This window comes from Carassius gibelio, chromosome B20, assembly GCF_023724105.1.
Source record: "Carassius gibelio isolate Cgi1373 ecotype wild population from Czech Republic chromosome B20, carGib1.2-hapl.c, whole genome shotgun sequence".
Lineage (NCBI taxonomy): Eukaryota > Metazoa > Chordata > Actinopteri > Cypriniformes > Cyprinidae > Carassius > Carassius gibelio.
This window is the reverse complement of record NC_068415.1, coordinates 25,149,617-25,168,062: the sequence shown is the minus strand read 5'-3', so window position 1 is coordinate 25,168,062 and position 18,446 is coordinate 25,149,617. Positions and strand designations below refer to the sequence as shown.

At 43.1% G+C, this 18,446-nt stretch overlaps 1 protein-coding gene across 5 annotated transcripts in view; it reads left to right on the top strand.

The window, feature by feature from the left end:
* Positions 1-18,446, top strand: part of LOC127984356 (lethal(3)malignant brain tumor-like protein 3) — an 83,080-nt gene that overhangs the window by 46,449 nt on the left and 18,185 nt on the right. For all 5 annotated transcript variants that reach the window (XM_052586998.1, XM_052586997.1, XM_052587000.1 and 2 more), the window contains 4 exons: positions 4,760-4,874; positions 6,357-6,459; positions 8,804-8,947; positions 16,321-16,425. In XM_052586998.1, coding sequence (XP_052442958.1) covers positions 4,760-4,874; positions 6,357-6,459; positions 8,804-8,947; positions 16,321-16,425 — 467 coding nt within the window. The remainder of the gene's footprint in view (positions 1-4,759; positions 4,875-6,356; positions 6,460-8,803; positions 8,948-16,320; positions 16,426-18,446) is intronic.

Here is an 18,446-nt window from a genome sequence, read left to right as displayed (position 1 = left end):
GAAAGCTCGCAGCAGCATCCATCTTTCTCTAAGGAGATTGATGTTGTTTGTGTGACTGAGTAGCATAAAATAATATATATATATATATATATATATATATATATATATATATATATATATATATATATATATATATATAAAAGACATGAGCGCTGCCGAGGCAGCGCGAGTATTACATGGTTTCATTTTTATCTGAGTTTTTCTACACCAGACCGTGTTGACTAGTCTGGTTGCTGACTACATTTAATTCTAAGGAATAAAATGACATTTATCTGACTATGTGAAGTTAGATGTACAGAGGCTCTAGGGATGTGATTTCTTTTTTGAGAACACGTTTCTAGTGGAAAGCAGTTCTACGGACCGTTGTTTTCGCTGGATAGCCTTCATCATAACGTCCTTACGCCTAGGACGTTTTGAGGGCCAGCTCCCTCTGGGGAAGAGTGGTGTACGCCGCATTACACGGTGCCCGTCTCTCCTCAGTGCCCTCAGGAGATCGTTCTGCCAACCCTGCCGGTGTTCCAGGGCGCAGCGATCTCCAGCGAGCGCTTCTTTCAGTTACCGCCCGGAAACGTAGCGGTGCTGAGAGGCTCGCTACCTCTACGGAGGTCTCTAGAGCAGCTAGTACGGTCGTCCCCTGCCGGTCCACCGCTTCAGGGAACCGAGCTAGTGGCTCTAGGCGCACCAGAGGCCAGTCTCGCGAGGCTGGTTCCTTTAGGAGGTCACATGGCGGTGTGGGAGCCCCTGCCAAGTGTACTTCACGGGGTCCTGCCCCGAGCAGGCTCTGGTCTAGTCTTCCTAGCAGACGATGTGGGTCTGAGGACCGTCGTTTTTAGGAGACTTCAGCTACGAGAGTCCTGATGCTGTGGCTCAGGACCTCGGAGGGCAGGCCCCTCTGGGGAAGAACGGTGTACACCGCATTACACGGTGCCCGTCTCACCTCAGTGCCCTCAGGAGATCGATCTGCCAACCCTGCCGGTGTTCCAGGGTGCAGCGGTCTCCAGCAAGCGCTTCTCTCAGTTACCGCCCGGAAATGTACCGGTGCTAAGAGGCTCGCGATCTCCTAGGAGGTTTCCAGAGCAGCTAGTTCGGCCGTCTCCTGCGGGTACGCCGCTTCAGGGCACCGAGCTAATTGCGCTGATGCAATCAGAGATCAGTCTTGAGAGGCTGATTCCTTTAGTAGACTATATTGCAGCGTGAAAACTACTGCCAAATGTGTCTCAGTGGGTCCTGCACACTGTAGTGAGAGGCCACAGAATCCAGTTCTGGTGGGCCCCAAGCAGGCTCTGGTAATGGAACAGAAGTAGACTCTCTCTGAGGAATGGAGACCATCGAGGTGTTCCCTCCTTGGGTTGCAGAGTCCGGGTCCTACAGCCGGTACTTCACTGTTCCGAGGAAGGATGAGATGTTGTGTCCTTTTCTAGATCTGTGCTTTTTGAACCTTTCAGTCAGGGGACTGAAGTTTAGCACGACTGCACAGGCCAAGTCCGAGGACTGGTGTGTCACGATCTATCAAAAGATGCACTTATCTCCATCCTTCTTCATCGGAAGTTCCTGAGGTTTGCTTTTGGGGGCAAAAGCCTATCGATAAGGATCTTCCACTGGCCTTGCACTCTCACCCCACACTTTCCCGACTCAACCACATTGTTGATTGGTTGATATCAGCTGAATCTGAGCCGATGGCGGTTCGGCACCGAGGTGTCGTTCTCGCTCACATGAAAGAGCTGGGGTTAAGACTTAACGCCAATAAAAGTGTGCTTTCTCCAGTTCAGAGAACCACTTATCTGGGCATGGTGTGGGATTCGGCCACGATGCAGGCACGTATGTCACCTGCTCGGATCGAGTCGATCCTCACTGCAGTCGCAAGAGTGAGAGAAGTTTGGTCACTCACTGTCAAGCAGTCACAGAGATTGCTGGGTCTGATTGCAGCTGCGTCCAACGTGAATACTATTGGCCTGCTGTACATGAGACCCCTACAGTGGTGGCTCAAGACCAAGGGGTTCTCCCTGAGGGGAAACCCACTTCGCATGCTAAAGGTCACACAGCACTGCCTACGTGCCTTAGATATGTGGAGGAAGCCTTGGTTCTTGTCCCAGGGCCCGGTGCTGGGAGCTCCTTGTCGCCGCAGTATGCTAGCGACGGACACGTCCCTCACCGGCTGGGGTGCGGTCATGAGTGGCCACCCTGCCCATGGTCTGTGGAGTGGTCGCCTTCTGACATGGCACATCAACTGCCTGGAGATGCTGGCCGTGCTTTGTGCACTTCGTTATTTTCTCCCAGACCTAAGAGGTCACCATGTGTTGGTGTGCACCGACAACACAGCGGTGGTCTCTTACATCAACCATCAAGGAGTTCTGCACTCACGCCGTTTATACAACTAGTGTACCAGATCCTTGTGTGGGCCCAGGACAAATTCCTCTCGCTCAGAGCAGTTCACATTCCTGGGCATCTTAATATAGGAGCAGACATCCTGTTGAGGCAGGGGCCGAGGCCCGGGGAATGGCGGCTACACTGAGGTGATGAAGCAGAGTTGGAGATGTTGGCCAGACTCAAATGGATCTGTTTGCGACTCGAGAGACATTGCACTGTCCCCTCTGGCTTCCTCTGACTCATCCAGCTCCACTGGGGCTGGACGCCATGGTACAGACATGGCCGAGGCTTCATCTGTACATTTTTCCCCTGATTGCTCTGCAGTCGAGCTGCTGTTAGTAGCCCCGTTCTGGACGGGCCGGGTATGGTTCCTGGGCCTGATTTCTCTTTTTGACGGCACTCCATGGGAGGTTCCCGTCAGGAGAGATCTCCTCTTGCAGGCGGAGGGTGTGCCCCCGCATGGAGCTTAGAGGCTGTATGTGTTGTCTCTGAGGAGGCACAACTCTTAGCTTCTGGTCTCTCAACCGAGGTTGTAAGACCGTTCTCCAATCCAGAGCTCCCTCAATGAGGAAACTGTATGCCTTGAAGTGGAAGCTTTCACTTCTTGGTGCGGAGACCGCCAACTCGACCCAGTTAACTGCCCGGATGGTACAGTGCTGGAGTTCCTGCAGGCTCTCCACAGGGTTGAACCACTCCACCTTGAAGGTCTACCTGGTGGCCATGGTGGCCTACCACGCCCCTCTCGGTGGCCAGTCAGTGAGCAGAAACCCTCTGGTTACATGTTTCCTCCATGGTGCGCTGAGGCTGAGGCCTCCGGCCAGAAGAAGCTTAAGCTAAGCGGTGATCAGGATGCTGTCCTAAGTCTCGAGTCCTCTGGTCTCCCCTGTCCTGGGGGTCAAGACTCACTTCCTTCCAAAGTTTGGCATTGGACGGGTTGTCCCCAATTTCTGTCAGGCTCCTCTCCTTCTCTTGCTTTACCTGTGCTCTTCCACACTGGGCAGAGATTGGAAAGTCCCATTCTCGTTCCCCAAATGTTCTCGCAATGCCGGAAGTGTGGCACTGCGATGCAGCATCTCGTTCCTTCGAGGAACCAGGGTTACATACGTAACCTTAGACGTTTCTCTTCAGGAACTAGAGCTGCGTCGCAGTGCCACACTTCCGGCATCTCTGGCTGGCGCTTGCTTCATCCTTTGAGGCTGATATCCGGCTTCGCTCATGCTTTTATGCTTCCTGGTCTCTGACGTCACCCGCCTATGACGTCTCGCCCTCCCGTCACGCTGGACGCGTTCCCCAAACATTCTCGACACAGCGTCTCGTTCCTTCGAGGAACCAGGGTTACATATGTAACCTTAGACGATATTTAAAATAACATAGCAGATACTTAAGGAGAAGTGGCAAGAAATGTATTTGTTCTGTAAGCTGGACCGGTATGTTTATTATCTCAACGCGTGGCTTTAGGAAAGTGTACAATATTAAACAACACCGTGTGATGCACTAGACAGTTTATGATGGAAAAGTAGCTAAGATAGGGGTGTGCGATATTTGTTTTCCACTATAGTATCATAATTTTTGTTTTAATAATGTGCGAGCTGACATTATGTAACTCACTTTGCAAAAAGAAAATGAAAAAAACCAACAAGCGAAACCACATATTGAGAGTCTCTACAGGATAAAGCTTTAGAATGCTATGGAAGAGCTCTTGTTTTTATATTTGTATCACATTATTTAAATAATATCACATGAGTAAGGGTGTTGTTTTCCTGAATATCAGTGCGATTTCAAGTGAATTATTTTTATGCAACAGATTTATGCAAACAAGTTAGTCTTACTGTGAGTGAGTTATGGTTTAGTCACAGTGTTGTCTGTTTGCTGTTTCACTGCAGTAGAACATTTGCACATCTCCAGCAGCAGTGTGTTTTGTTACTGAATGATTCTGTGTTTTTGAACAAATCATTTGAGTCAGTGATTCATTGGCCCCGTTCATAAAGACAACCGTCACTAGCATCATTTCTAAATGAATCTGCCTTTTTGAATGAATCTTTTGAATGAATGAGTCAAGGTCAAATAGGATGGGGAGTTCAGACACCTACTGTTGGTTTAGTTTTATATGTATTATTAACATTCCAAAACAGGTTTGAGTAGAAGAAATACTTGTTAAATAACATAATTTTTATTTGATTCATTTTCTTTGCCTATAATAATAATAATAATGATAATAAAGTACTTAATTTTCTCCAAAAATCAGGAAAACATCTGGTATTCTATCTTAACCCACTGCGCTTAGTCACAGCCAATACAGACAGCATCCTCTTTTCTAGATTTTATAGCCTTAAGACACAGCTTTATTGTTTTATAGCATTGTAAAAGAGTGATTTGCATTGCTCTCTTTCAGATCCATTTTGATGGCTGGACAGATGAATATGATTACTGGATCGATGCAGACAGCCCAGATATTCATCCCGCCGGGTGGTGCGCCAAAACCGGACACCCCCTGCAGCCACCCATCAGTGAGTACAGACAGATTTCACTAACACTAACTTCAGCTAAGAGACACGCTCGTGATGGAACGGCTGCTGCAGAAGACACTTGGCTTTGATTTGAAGGCAGCATCACATGTATTCTTATGGATAAGATGGGCAATGCACAAAGTATATTTTATTCAGTACTGCAAATATCAAAGAAACCTTTGCATCTACTTAAAATGGACAATTTGTTTTATATACATATTAATACTGTGCAAGATGCTGACATCTGATGCTATTGGACTTCATCGTTCCTCTCATTCACTTTGTGTGACGCATGGAGATGATCCTAATTAATATTTTCCTGTAGAACAAAACAAGAAACTAAGATTAGATTGTTTTGTGCAGTGTGTATAATGCAGAGCAAATGTGTTTTCCACAGATGAAGGTTTTGAGAGAGAGAAAGAGAGATTACTGACAGCAAGATGTTTCAGTGATTCAGACGAAACATACTGCAATCCCAGCCCTAAACGTGGAGTTAATGGCCTCTCAAACAGCGTTCTCTATCATCTGTAAATAGACTGCCTCAGACTCTCTAATAACAGCCATTTTCCTCTTCATTTCATGGAAAATTGTAGCCGGTAGAGAGAGAAAGAATGATGTGGGTATAGAAGAGGGATGGGGTGTCTAACAGTCCTCTCTCTTCCTCTCATGTCAATATCTTCTATTAGCTGCAGAGGATGCTGTTGAACAATGAGCTTTTCTCCAATCAGTCTTGCTGATAATCTTCCTCTCGTTCCCTTCCTCTGTGTCCATGGAAACGGATCGGAGCAATGTTTAGAAATCAGCAGCTGGCATCAGGATGTGACCGACTTACTGAGAAACAAAACGAGTGTGAGAAAAGAGAGAGAAACCAGGCTAAGAGAATATACCCATCAGAATCTAGGAGTCTTCTATATGTTCTATAAATATACACTCTCCATATAAATCTATATGTACTCTATTAATAAGTTTAATTACTCTATCTTGGTTGTCTCCTTGGTAAACAAGTACATTAAATCTTATTAACATATTTCATTATTGCAGAAATGACTTCACAACTTAGACACAACCATAATAATTTGTATAAAAATGGATATGAATCATTTCACAAAATAAATATATTTTACTTTGATCTTTGTTTTGTTTTTTTATTGCTTTTAGAAAGGATTTTCATATTTTACTTGGAGATTGAAAGTGTTTGGCAACAAATTTCAGATGGCACAGAGGCTTTTGCATCTGAACTCTTCAAAAGTAAAAAAATAATAATAATATTGTCATGTGACTTTCATGTAAAAAAAAAAAAAAAGGGACACTACAAAGACCCACATCTTTATATTACATTTGATTTTGTTCCATTTTGTCTCGGTGAAGCTCATGTGTGTTCTGTGTAATCACTTATCACAAGCAGTCATTGACAGCTCCATGTGTTAGCTGGTGGTGTGGATCCCGAGTGAGGATGCTGTATAACGTGTGGTTTCTTCATAGCTCCTCAGGACATGTTCGAGACGTCCGAGCAGGGCGGCTGTCCCACACCAGGCTGTAAGGGAGTGGGTCACATCAAAGGAGCCCGCTACTCTGGACACCACAGGTCAGTGTGAATCTGTGCGTGTGTTTTTGTGTTTGACATCAGATTTTGAATAATCTCGATCATTTGAACCCTGTTTAAGGGTGCCTAAAAAGACTGCAGCAGACCACTGGTTCATGATACAGTTCATGCAGACTCCAGAATAGTTTGTTTCTGATGTTATTCATACTAAATGAACATCTATTGCTAAAGTATGAATTAGTCAAACTGTGCATTTCTCAACTCACTTTCAGTTTATATCTCCAATTACCTTCAGCAGAAATTGACATGCTGCATAAAATTTGTACACGTGCCATTCTCTGTTGTACTTAAAAAAAAAAAAAGGCATTTTGCATATCCATGCATTTCTCCATCTTCTGCATAGTCAGTACCAAGCAACAGAGATAAAAAGCTGTGTATGGAATATTGCAACTGTAAGCTCAGATGTGCTTGTGAGACATGGGTTCTTGTTTGTCAAATAATCATGTGATGCTAATAGGCTGAATCTGCATGATCTTTGTGTCTGTGTGAATGAATGGCATGGCTTCATCTGATACACGAACTCAACCACACATAATGCTCACTGTGCGTCTGCATCTCAATATATGCGAGATGAACACACATGATCATCATCTACAGATCTGCTCTGAGAGTCACAAGCTTTTTACCGTTTACTTTGAGAAAACTACTAAGACACTGAAACTGAAAGATCTTCATGGCAGCCTGTCTGAAAGTCTGGTTTAACTTGAACAAATTATGACAGAAATGTGTTATGATTGTATACTAAAATGTAATTCTCAAATAATAATAATAATAATTCTTATTGTTAGTAGTTATTTAAAATATATTAAATATAAATATTAATTGTTATACAGAACTTTTGAGCAGCCTATTATTTGACACAAATAATGCAATGTGTAGTTGTAAAAAGACTGAATAAATTGTTGAAGTTTTATTAATTCATTTAATTAGACACCATTTTAATGATACATTTGTATTGAATCATAAAACACAGAATTCAGGAAAAAATAAAATGGAAGACAGAATTCAGGGGGAAATAAAACCGATTTCATGGGGCCCTAAATTAAAAGGTAGCTCTGTGGAGTTTAATTGTGAACAAACAAATGATCTTTACATTAATTCTCAAGGTCTATCAAACATGTGGAAAGTATTTTCTTCCCCATTAATGATAAATGGTCATTAATCATCAGATCAGCAGGAAAGGTGTTGCATGTCTGTTCTCTGATGTTTCTATTTTTACAGTCAGTCTGAGAAAAATCACTTCAGGGCAAGAAACCTATACTGATCAAAGCTCATATGGAAAATGACTCTTTACCGAATCAAACTTGATTCATATTTGTAATAACTTCTAAGCGAGGGATTACCAAGCTTTTTTGCCAGCTGAACCCCTTAGAAAATATTTTTTTTTATTATTTACTTTAATTTCCAACTGAAATTTTAAGTTACTATTTCAGTGATTTAACAGCACATTCACACGTGCCACTACATGATATCACAACATTTTTTAGTCATTTATTTTGACTTTATAGATGAATTTTGTGTTATTATATTGCTGATGTTTTAAGTATATTAAAAATAATGTTGTAAAAATAATGAGTATAATTTACAATAATAATAATAATAATACAATAAAACAACAGGACCAATAACAATTAATATTTTAACTATAAACTGAACACAGAATACATATTGCTGTAAATTACAATTGTATTGAAAAATAAAAAATGAAAATGGATTATAATATAGTTTTCTAAATTACACAACATTGTAACATTAGTTGCTATATTAACATTGTCTTAAATTATTTCTAAACATTCACACAGTCAAGCTTTTATTTTAACAGAATACTAAATTTGTGTGTCATTGCAGATTATGTGACTGTAAAAAATAAATGAAGCCTTAATCCACATTGCATTCCCAAATGTTTTTTTTTTTTTAGTTCTTTATTTTTTGTAAAACAAGTTGACAAAAACACCAGATCATCACCCAGCGCTGTATTTCACTCTAAGACAAGGTGCAGAAGACTCTAAAGTTATTTAATTGAATCAGCTATGATCGTGATTTATCAAACAGCCCCATTTATTTTAATTTGACTCTTTATAATAAATTATTAACTTTTCATCAGGAAACACTGCCCAACTGAGCAATACTCAGAATAAATGATAGTTAGTACATGCATAATTGAATGCCATGACTTTATGAATTTAAGACTTTCGACTCCTATTTAAGACCTTTTGTGAAAGTATGAATCAAGACTTTAAGACCCATGGCTAGCTACAAAGCAGCTACTGAACTGCAATGATAGATTAAATGTTTTTAAATTGATCAGTTTTTCCTGGTTTTTCAGTGCTGTGGGTTGCCCGTATTCTGATATCAACCTTAACAAGGACTCGGTTCTGCCGGATCGCTTGAGCGGAGAGATGCCGGGAAGCGGAGTGGGTCGACCACGCAGAGCAGAACCAAGCGCAGAGATTTCAGCTGACGCTAATGAGTGAGTGTTCGTTTCTATGATGGGTTCTGCTGAAATATTTATAGAGCTCTAATGATGGGAAACCCCTTAAATAATAGTTTGATGTACAGTACTGTGTGTCACACACAGCTCCCACTCCAGCAAACTGCAGAACTGACTGGGAAAGATGAATGATTATCACACCACAACCATGACTTTGATGCTGAAATCCATCTTTCCACACTGAGGGACTTAATATCTCAATTATTACAAAAGCTGCACATGTTTATCGATGCTCAACAAGGCAGTGCAATGTATGAAGAGCAGGGGGTGTAAACTTTTGAACGGGAAGATCCATGTAAATTGATTTTACTTTATGCCTTCTGAAGGACATAGTAGTAACTAAAAAACGTCTCAGGTTACGAATGTAACCATGGTTCCCTGAGTAGGGAACGAGACACTGCTTCCTCTAGGGGCCGCTATGGGGAACACCTCGTCGTGACCCGTGTCTGAAGCATACATTGAAAAAACACCAACTTGTTGGCCAGCTATAGCCTCTGACGTCACTAACGGGGCGATTATAAACAGGCACCAGGAGAACACGTCATTCACTTATTCGTCTGAAGCTTGCATCCAAAGCATGGCAGGGAGCTAGTGAATGCAGTGTCTCATTCCCTACTCAGGGAACCATGGTTACATTCGTAACCTAAGACGTTCCCTTTCAAGGGAACTTCGAACTGCGTCCTCTATGGGCTGGTATGGGGAACAGTATACCCAAGCCGCCATGCTGAGGGGATTGCAGGCCAGAATCATGGCGAGCACTAAGTACCAACTCTACCATTTCCACGGGAGTTGCCCCTGGGATGTTTAGACGGCTGTTTGTGACAGTACCCCTTATGGCCAAAGGTCTAAGCTAAATACCCAACTTCATTGTTAGGTCCAGGGTAGAGCTGAAGATTCCTTTAAATGGACACGACTAAGGACCTAACATTTTCTACCAAGTCTTGTTTGTCACACAGGGGCTACCGCTAACTTATGCATAAGCTTGCTGAAAGAGCTGTCTTAACAGTTCTCTAGTAGCAACACCCTGTTTAGATAGGTATCCCAGGAAACATAGGTGGAGTGGCACCCAAGATGAAAGGGGCTTTTAGCAACTCAAGAAAGGGCTAGAAGCAACTGTGCGAAGCTCTCACCATATAGGATTTTATAAAGAATGGAGAATACTAGCACACAAACTTACTACAGTCTGCATTTCAGAAAGTGTGCAAAGACTTCACGTGCACACTTACCATAGAATTGATTTTCAAATACTGTTCTAAGGAGGGGCTCTCGTAGCACTCTGATAGAGCAGCTCATAGATGCAATGTTGCATCTCAAAACAGTATGATTGAGAGTCATCAACTCGATCTATGGAAACAATACGGGAGCGCTCTGGAGAAAAAACTGAGAACTCAGTGTAACGATACAAACTTCCTAATCATCGGGAAGAAGGAGGCGGGAACCGGCGCACAATCAAAAACACTTTAATAATTCAAAAATAAATACAAAACGGCGCACCAGCCCCTCACGGACGACTGGTGCGCATAAATAAAAAGCAAACACATAAAATAATGTCCCAGGCCTGGTCATCTCTCGTCCTTCACGGTCGTCGCTCCAGTTTTATATCCTTCCATCTCCTACGTGGGACTCGATACTGGCGGTGGGGCGCAGGTGCAGCTCATCTTCAATCACTACACCTGGCCTCACTCCTCGTTCCCACGCCTCTCGGCCCCGCCCCACTCGCCACAAACCCCCATCGCCCCTCGCAGGCCGGGGGGTAGTCCCGAGATTGCGCTCTACTCCCCCCCCCCTCCCTCCGGGGGGGGCCGCTCACGGGGAGCTGCGGGAACCTGGGGGTAGGACAGAAGAGGCGAGAGAAAAGGAGATGGAAGGAGGAGCGACAAGGACGAGAGAGGGGAGAGAGGAAAAAAAAAAAATTCCGGTTCCCAGACGCACTGCTGCTCGGCCCTCCACCAGCTTGGTGATCTCCTCCGCGGTGCCTGGCGGTGGCACTGGACGGCCCTCGGCGGATGGCACGACACTCCTCCGCCGCTCAATGGACGGCGACGGCTCCTCCGATTTTGGGCAGCGGCGGGAGTCCCCCGTTCCCTGCCCCTCCGGATTCCATCACGGAGGCGGCAGGCTCCGGCCCCCTGGCGAACGGCGCCGACTCCTCCGCTCCCTCACGGACGGCAGCCGCCCCTCCATATCGTGGGCGGCCGGCAGCGAGCTCGCCCGTCCCCGGCAACTCGCTCCAGCCCACCGCCTCGAGCGTCCATGGCGGCACATACTTCGCCTGCTCGAGTGCACCGTGGATTCACCACAGCGGCGAGGGATCTTCAGCAGCGCGTCCCTCCTTCTCCCGGGCTTCGGCACCACTGTAACGATACGAACTTCCTAATCATCGGGAAGAAGGAGGCGGGAACCGGCGCACAATCAATAACACTTTAATAATTCAAAAATAAATACAAAACGGCGCACCAGCCCCTCACGGACAACTGGTGTGCATAAATAAAAAGCAAACACATAAAATAATGTCCCAGGCCTGGTCCTCTCTCGTCCTTCACGGTCGTCGCTCCAGTTTTATATCCTTCCATCTCCTACGTGGGACTCGATACTGGCGGTGGGGCGCAGGTGCAGCTCATCTTCAATCACTACACCTGGCCTCACTCCTCGTTCCCACGCCTCTCGGCCCCGCCCCACTCGCCACACTCAGTCTCATATGAGAGGAGAACTCCGAGCTCAGAGTAGCGCACTCATAGGCGTCCCTTTTTGGAAAATGGGGGGTGCTGCTAAACTACCATGAGAATTGCCCAAATAGCCCCTCATGTTGAGGGAAGCGATGCTTGAAGTGTATAAATAAATACACACTGGCTGAATGAAGCCAAGGAACCAAGGTCTAATCATCTCAACAGAGGGAACGAGGCGGAGCGCATAACCCTTACCATACAGGATTTAAGAAAGTGCGCAGTCTTAGCGTGTGTATGTAAAGGTTCCTTAGCATCGCAGAGGTGCTGAATCGCACAGGAGAGGCAAGCTCATTTTACAAACCTCAGGCAAGGGGAGCATCACCTGAGACAGCATATTCAACAAGACTTCTGTAACTGCCACCTCCACTTCCCGCTAAATGCGACAGCACCACTAAGCCGCCAGGAGACCCCTCGGGGTGACCTGGCCGGACATCCATGAAATTCCCTGCAGTGCTGTGCCAGGCCTGATGATCAAGTAGGCTCCCGCAGAAGCCTGTGATCTAACCTTGATCAGGTGGAGAGCTGGTGGTTACAGGGGAATTAGGAAGGGGAGGATTAAAGCAGAAGTAAAAAATCCCTGAAGGGAATGAGTAGATTCTTCGATATCACTCTTATTCGGATGAGAACGCTGCCTCATCTGGATCACATCCTTTAGGTTCTGCTTAACCCCATTTAAGCCACGATTCCTCTCACCCCTACCCGCAGGTGGGGGAGGAGCGCGTTTCGCAACACTAGCCTTCTGTGCCCGTCTTTGATCCTCAGATAGAGACAGCCGAGGACCCCTATGTTGTTCGGGCTCGGACCTGGACCTTCGTGGAACAAAGGATCTGAAAGCAGCAGAGCGCGCCTTCGTCTCCCTTCGTCTCCTCGATCACCGTCTCAACAGAAATACCGATAAGTTCAGAAGGCGAAACCTGTGTATCGAGAAGAAAGCCTTTTCTTTCTTCCCGATGTCTGCCAGGTTCATCCACACACGTCTCTCCGCTATCATCATGGCCGCCCTAGTCCCGCCCATGGCGGAGGCGGCCTGCTTGGTAGCATGGAGAGAGGTCCGTGATGAGGCGCGGCTACCTGATCAGGAGAAAGGCCCTTGCCTCCATCCAGGTCTCTTAGCAGATCAGCCTGATATGCTTGGAGGACCACCACCACCACCAGAGCACTTAACTCAGTATCAGATAGTTTTAAAGATATAACATCATCATCCCAAGGCTCTCTTGTCCGCCACCATTACGAGTGCGAAAGGGAAAATCCCTCTTTAAAACATTCAAACAGATCCACCTGTATTCTCACGAGCTCATTCTCCTCCATGCCTCAGCAGTGACAGGTCCTGAACCGCGGGAAGCAGATGACTGCCTGTTTTTCTTTTTTTTTTCGGAAGAGAGACGAACGAGAGCGGAGCTTTTTTTCCTTGAAAAAACGCTCACAATTGCCTCCTCAAAGACATCGTGTGTGTGCTCTTCACCCAAACAAATAACGCAAAGATCGCATGTGTCATCGGGTGTCAAATAACTCCGACACGGATGCACACATTGTCTAAACACTTGCTAGTAGTTGCCGTGATATACAGAGAAAGTTTGGTCTTAGCAGTTCTTTCAGATGCACGCTTCAAACAGAACAGTCAGTGAAGACAAAGAAGAGAATGATGTGTTCTCCCGGTGCCTGTTTATAATCGCCCCGGTAGTGACGTCAGAGGCTGTAGCCAGCCAACAAGTTGGTGTTTTTTCAATGTATGCTTCAGACACGGCTCACGACGAGGTGTTCCCCATAGCGGCCCCTAGAGGACGCAGTTCAAAGTTTTACATAGTTTTAAAGGTACAGTAGCAGAAACAAGCTGTTTCATTATAACTCTGTGTGTACAGCAGAAAGGAGACAAGAGTGGCATTTTGTGATGCATTAAAACTAAAGGACTGCTGTTATTATTAACGAAGCTGTCTTTCCTTTTCGAGCTGCGCCTTTAGCTGACAGACACCATGTTTCAATAAATGTCTTATTTATCACCGGTGTGTGACATCAAAGAACCGCAAGAGCTTTAGAGAGCAGACGACTCCTTGTGCTTCTGAATCGCGCTCCCATTACTTTGATGTCAAACACAGATCGGTCTGTGCAGCGCCACTTCAGAGCCAACGCAACTATGGCCATTGGTTCAATGCACCAAATGGTTCACCAAATTTATTCAAAACATGGTTTAAAAAATGAAATGCTGCTGTATCAAACGACTGTATGAAATTGCAGATGACCCACATAGGTCTGGGGGCGGGGCAAGTGCATTAAATGCGTTAATAATTTTAACACGTTGTTTTTCTCCAGAATTAATTAATCTAAGTAACGTGTTAAATTACCAACCCTAATATATATATATATATATATATATATATATATATATATATATATATATACAGTGGGGATCGAAAGTTTGGGCACCTTTGCAGAATCTGTGAAAATGAGAGTAATTTTCAAAAAATAAGAGAGATCATACTAAATGCATGTTATATTTTATTTAGTACTGTCCTGAGTAAGATATTGTACATAAAAGATATTAACATTTAGTCCACAAGACAAAAAAATAGCTGAAATTATTAAAATAACCCCACTCAAAAGTTTGGGAACCCTTGGTTCTTAGTACTGTGTTCTGTTACCTGATGATCCTCGACTGTCTTTCTGTTTTGTGATGGTTGTGCATGAGTCCCTTGTTTGTTCTGAACAGTTAAACTGAGCAGCGCTCTTCAGAAAAATCTTTAAGCTCCTGCACATTCTTCAGTTTTCCAGCATCTTTGCATATTTGAACCCTTTCCAGCAGTGACTGTATGATTTTGAGATACATCTTTTCAGACTGAGGACATTTGAGGGACTCAAACACAACTATTTAAAAAGATTCAAACATTCACTGACGCTCCAGAAGGAAACAAGGTGCATTAAGAGCTAACTTTTGAACACGATGAAGATGGCCAAATTTGTCTTATTTTGCTGAAATATAATGTTTTTCCATTTAGTTCTGCCTTTCGTAAGCAACAGAAGATACTTGTATGTTTCCCGGGACACAAATTAAGTACAATTTACCTTGATCTTCAAATTCCAAAAGTTTTCACCACCCAGCTCTTAATGCATCTTGTTTCCTTCTTGCTTCCTTGCTTCCTTTTGCTTTCATCTAGATACACACACATCTCCCTGATATGGCTGCTTCAGCACTAACTGTGTTACTGAAACCACACCTTCTTTCTTTGCGTGAACATTTGGTCGGCATTATGCAAATATTTCCAAATAGTGATGTAGACATGTGGGGGGGGGTGTTTAAATGAGCCATTTTAGAGGGTGTGGCTTAACTTTGATAAAGAATATATTTTTGGATTTGAGACTTTGAAACTTTACAGATCTTCTTTATGCAACAAGAGCTTGTGACACTCCAAAGAGAAAGAAAAACTTGAAATCGGATCATATGACCCCTTTAAAATTAATTAATATAAATTCAAACTAAAGTCAATAATAAATTCAAGATAAAATAAAATAACATTCAATTTTGAGCAGACTACAATTTTATTTGTTAAACTAATTCGGTTTATTTCAGTAGAGAAAATTTAAATGTGAGATTCTGGAAACGAGATCTAAATTTAGCAGGGAACGGTCGGGTCGGGAAGAAAAAAAAAGTAAGTGTACAGCGGGTAAACAAAGAGTGAATATATAGCCTGAGCCACCTCAGAGACATTCCATATGTTTTACTGCCTTTAATGCCTAGTCCATATGTTTAATCTCCATATGATACCTCCCTGCGAGCAGGATGTGGATTCCACAGTGTCCCTGGAAAGGACTCGCTTTCCCAGTGTTATCCAATAAGCCTTACTGTATGAATATAGAGGAAAAATAGTAATAGAGACTCTCCACGTAAGCCCTGCCCTATCTTCTGCCCCACGGTGGCTTAGTCAGGGATCCCAATGTTACGTTACTAGGAGTGATCTACTGAAAGGGAACGTCTCACTTATGTAAGTGAGCCCCATTTCCTGAAGGAGGGAACAGAGACGTCCCGTCATCACAGTTGCTGTACCGCCATGGGGTGACGGGAATATGCCAGATTATGCATTGCACCTGCTGCCTACTTATGCTCTTGTCATGACATGCAGCAGCTGGATGCTATTATCGCATGCCAATGTGCATTGGCTCATTTAGTTTACATTAGAAGATGATTGGGCTTCAGGTGAGATCACAATTCGTCTGTCACCAACCATCTCTGTTCCCTCCTTCAAGGGACGAGGGTTACATACTGTACAGACATTCACCATTACCAAATTAAGGCATTTTTGGTGCAAGAAACGTTTATAGCAAATAGTGGGCATAAATGGAAAATAGATATAAAATCAAATATAAAATTTGACATAAGTGGCCACTCAAATTATAATCTGAAATTTGAATGGTGTACTTACTTGTTTATTTTAAGGTGAGCTCAGTGAAGTATAACACTTGCTGTTGTAAATAAATTAGCATAAATCTGCATATTTGCACTTGATTTGCTTATCATATCCTGTCAGGCCCTGAGCAACACACCTGTGCTGTTTGAGATAAAACAGAAGACTATCACATCTTGCCTCTTTCACAGTGATGTGTTCATTTATCACCGTCTCGCCTCTGTTTCTCCAGCGAACCCGTCACCTCTGCCCCATCACACCCCGAGAAACCCAGCACGGCAAGCGCTGCCATGGAAACGCCACCAAAGAAGCCCGTCGGCACGGAGACCAAGCGAAGGTTAGGCTCAGACACTCTTGGTGATTCATTTGGCATAAAAATTTAACTTGTATGTTGCTATTCTCATTAATGTAACAAAGTGAAATTAATTAACTCTCTCCCTGCCAGCGTTATTTTATTTTTTAAGCTGCCAGCCATCTCCAGCATTTTTGATTGCCCCCAGAATATTTAGTTGTATATCTGAACATAAAATATAGCAAACAAAAGAACAGAGCTTCTGCTTTTCCCTAGTGCAAAATAAATATGCTAAAATATATGTGAAATATACATACTAAGTATACTCCAAATGCATTTGCATATTTATGGCTGCAGTTGTACTTTTGTGAAAAACTTTAATCACACCAATGTTTCGGTCACTCGACCTTCATCTGATGTTTGTGTGATTAAAATTGTATTTTGCAAGTTAAGATAGTGTGCGCGAGTTCCTTATATGTAAACATAATATTAAGAAATGTGTTTTGTGCACAAGTAGTACTCAAAGTTTAATTAAAAATGTTTTATCGGTAAGTCTGATACGTTAGTAAAAATGTTAATAGGTTTAAACTATGCTCAGTAGGAAACAAATGTTTTTAAAATATATTATTTGTACTATAGTTTAATTTAAAAAAAAAAGGAAAAAAATTATTTTAGTCTAAGGCATTCTTATCGGCACTTGAATGTGTTTAATAATAATAAAAAAAAAATAAATAAATTAAATGCAAGATTTTGAAAAAACACTGAGAAAATAGAAAGAAAAGAAAATAGATTTTGTCTGGATTGGATTCAGATCAATGATCAAAACATAGATGGAGTCAGCTGCCTCCATCAACACCACCTAAAGCTTCACAGTCTGAACCACTTCTTTGGTCAGCAATTAATTCGATAATGTTAGGTGGTTTTAAAGGAGTTAAGTACAACAAAACAAAATAAACTATTATGATTTTACAATTTAAATAAAATGAGAAAAAGTTATTATGTATAATAGTAATGAGAATTGTTTTATATTGCCATAATGAGAATTTCAGGGCAAAATGTGTTGACAAGATAATGTCACATTGCAGTTAAACCTCCTAACAAAGACTTAATTGTCTATGAAAAAAAAAAAAAAAAAAAAACATCAGGTCTGGACGGAGACACACACACACACACACACACAGCTGTCCTTGACTCTGTCTAACAGGCTGATTCATTATTTACTCAGAGTAAAATGATTTTTCTCAGTTGTGTTGTTGACATAATGATCTGTTAGTCAACAAGCCTTATTTTCACCCAAACATGTTGCTGCAAACTGTTGCGATGTCTTACACAGGAAGGTTGTGCCATTGCTTACTGTGTCACGACAGAGATGCTTTAAACAACATCTCTGAAGATACATGTTCATTTGTACTGAGATTGTATCTCTCCTGTTCAGCTGTTCACAATATCTTTGAGATATTTCTGTTTATTATATCGAAAGGATTTGCATAATCTGCTTTATATTACACCCAAAATGTATGCAAAATCATACCTTGGCTGTAATAAATACTAAATACTACATCAGCACATGCAGAATAGATGATCCTTAAATGAGCTGCAGTAGTCTTGCTCAACACACTGTAACCATTCAAAGCTGCGTTCTAAATGGTATCCTAGCTTGCTGCATAATGTACAATATATGCTTCATACCGCCTACAGTCTGATGCCAAAAGATTTTCCATGTGCATATGTAATTGACTGAGTGTTGTCCAGTTTTCATATCACATGCAGACCTAGGGTCCTATCTTGCACCCAGCGCAATTGACTTTGTACACCGACGCATGTGTCATTCCTATTTTGCACCCGCGCAAATCGCGCTTTTCCCTCCACAGAAGCACGTCGCTAAACTAGTGAATGAACTTGCGCTCCCTGGGCAGTTCAGCGCAAAAAAGGAGGCGTGTTCCGGCGCAAACAATCCCTGGTGCTATTTTGCTGTTCCATTAAACAATTGCGCCACTGACCAGAAAAAACCTAGTCTAAAGTCAGTGGCGCGTTGCGCGTTGTTCCTTATGCTATTTTAAGGGCGC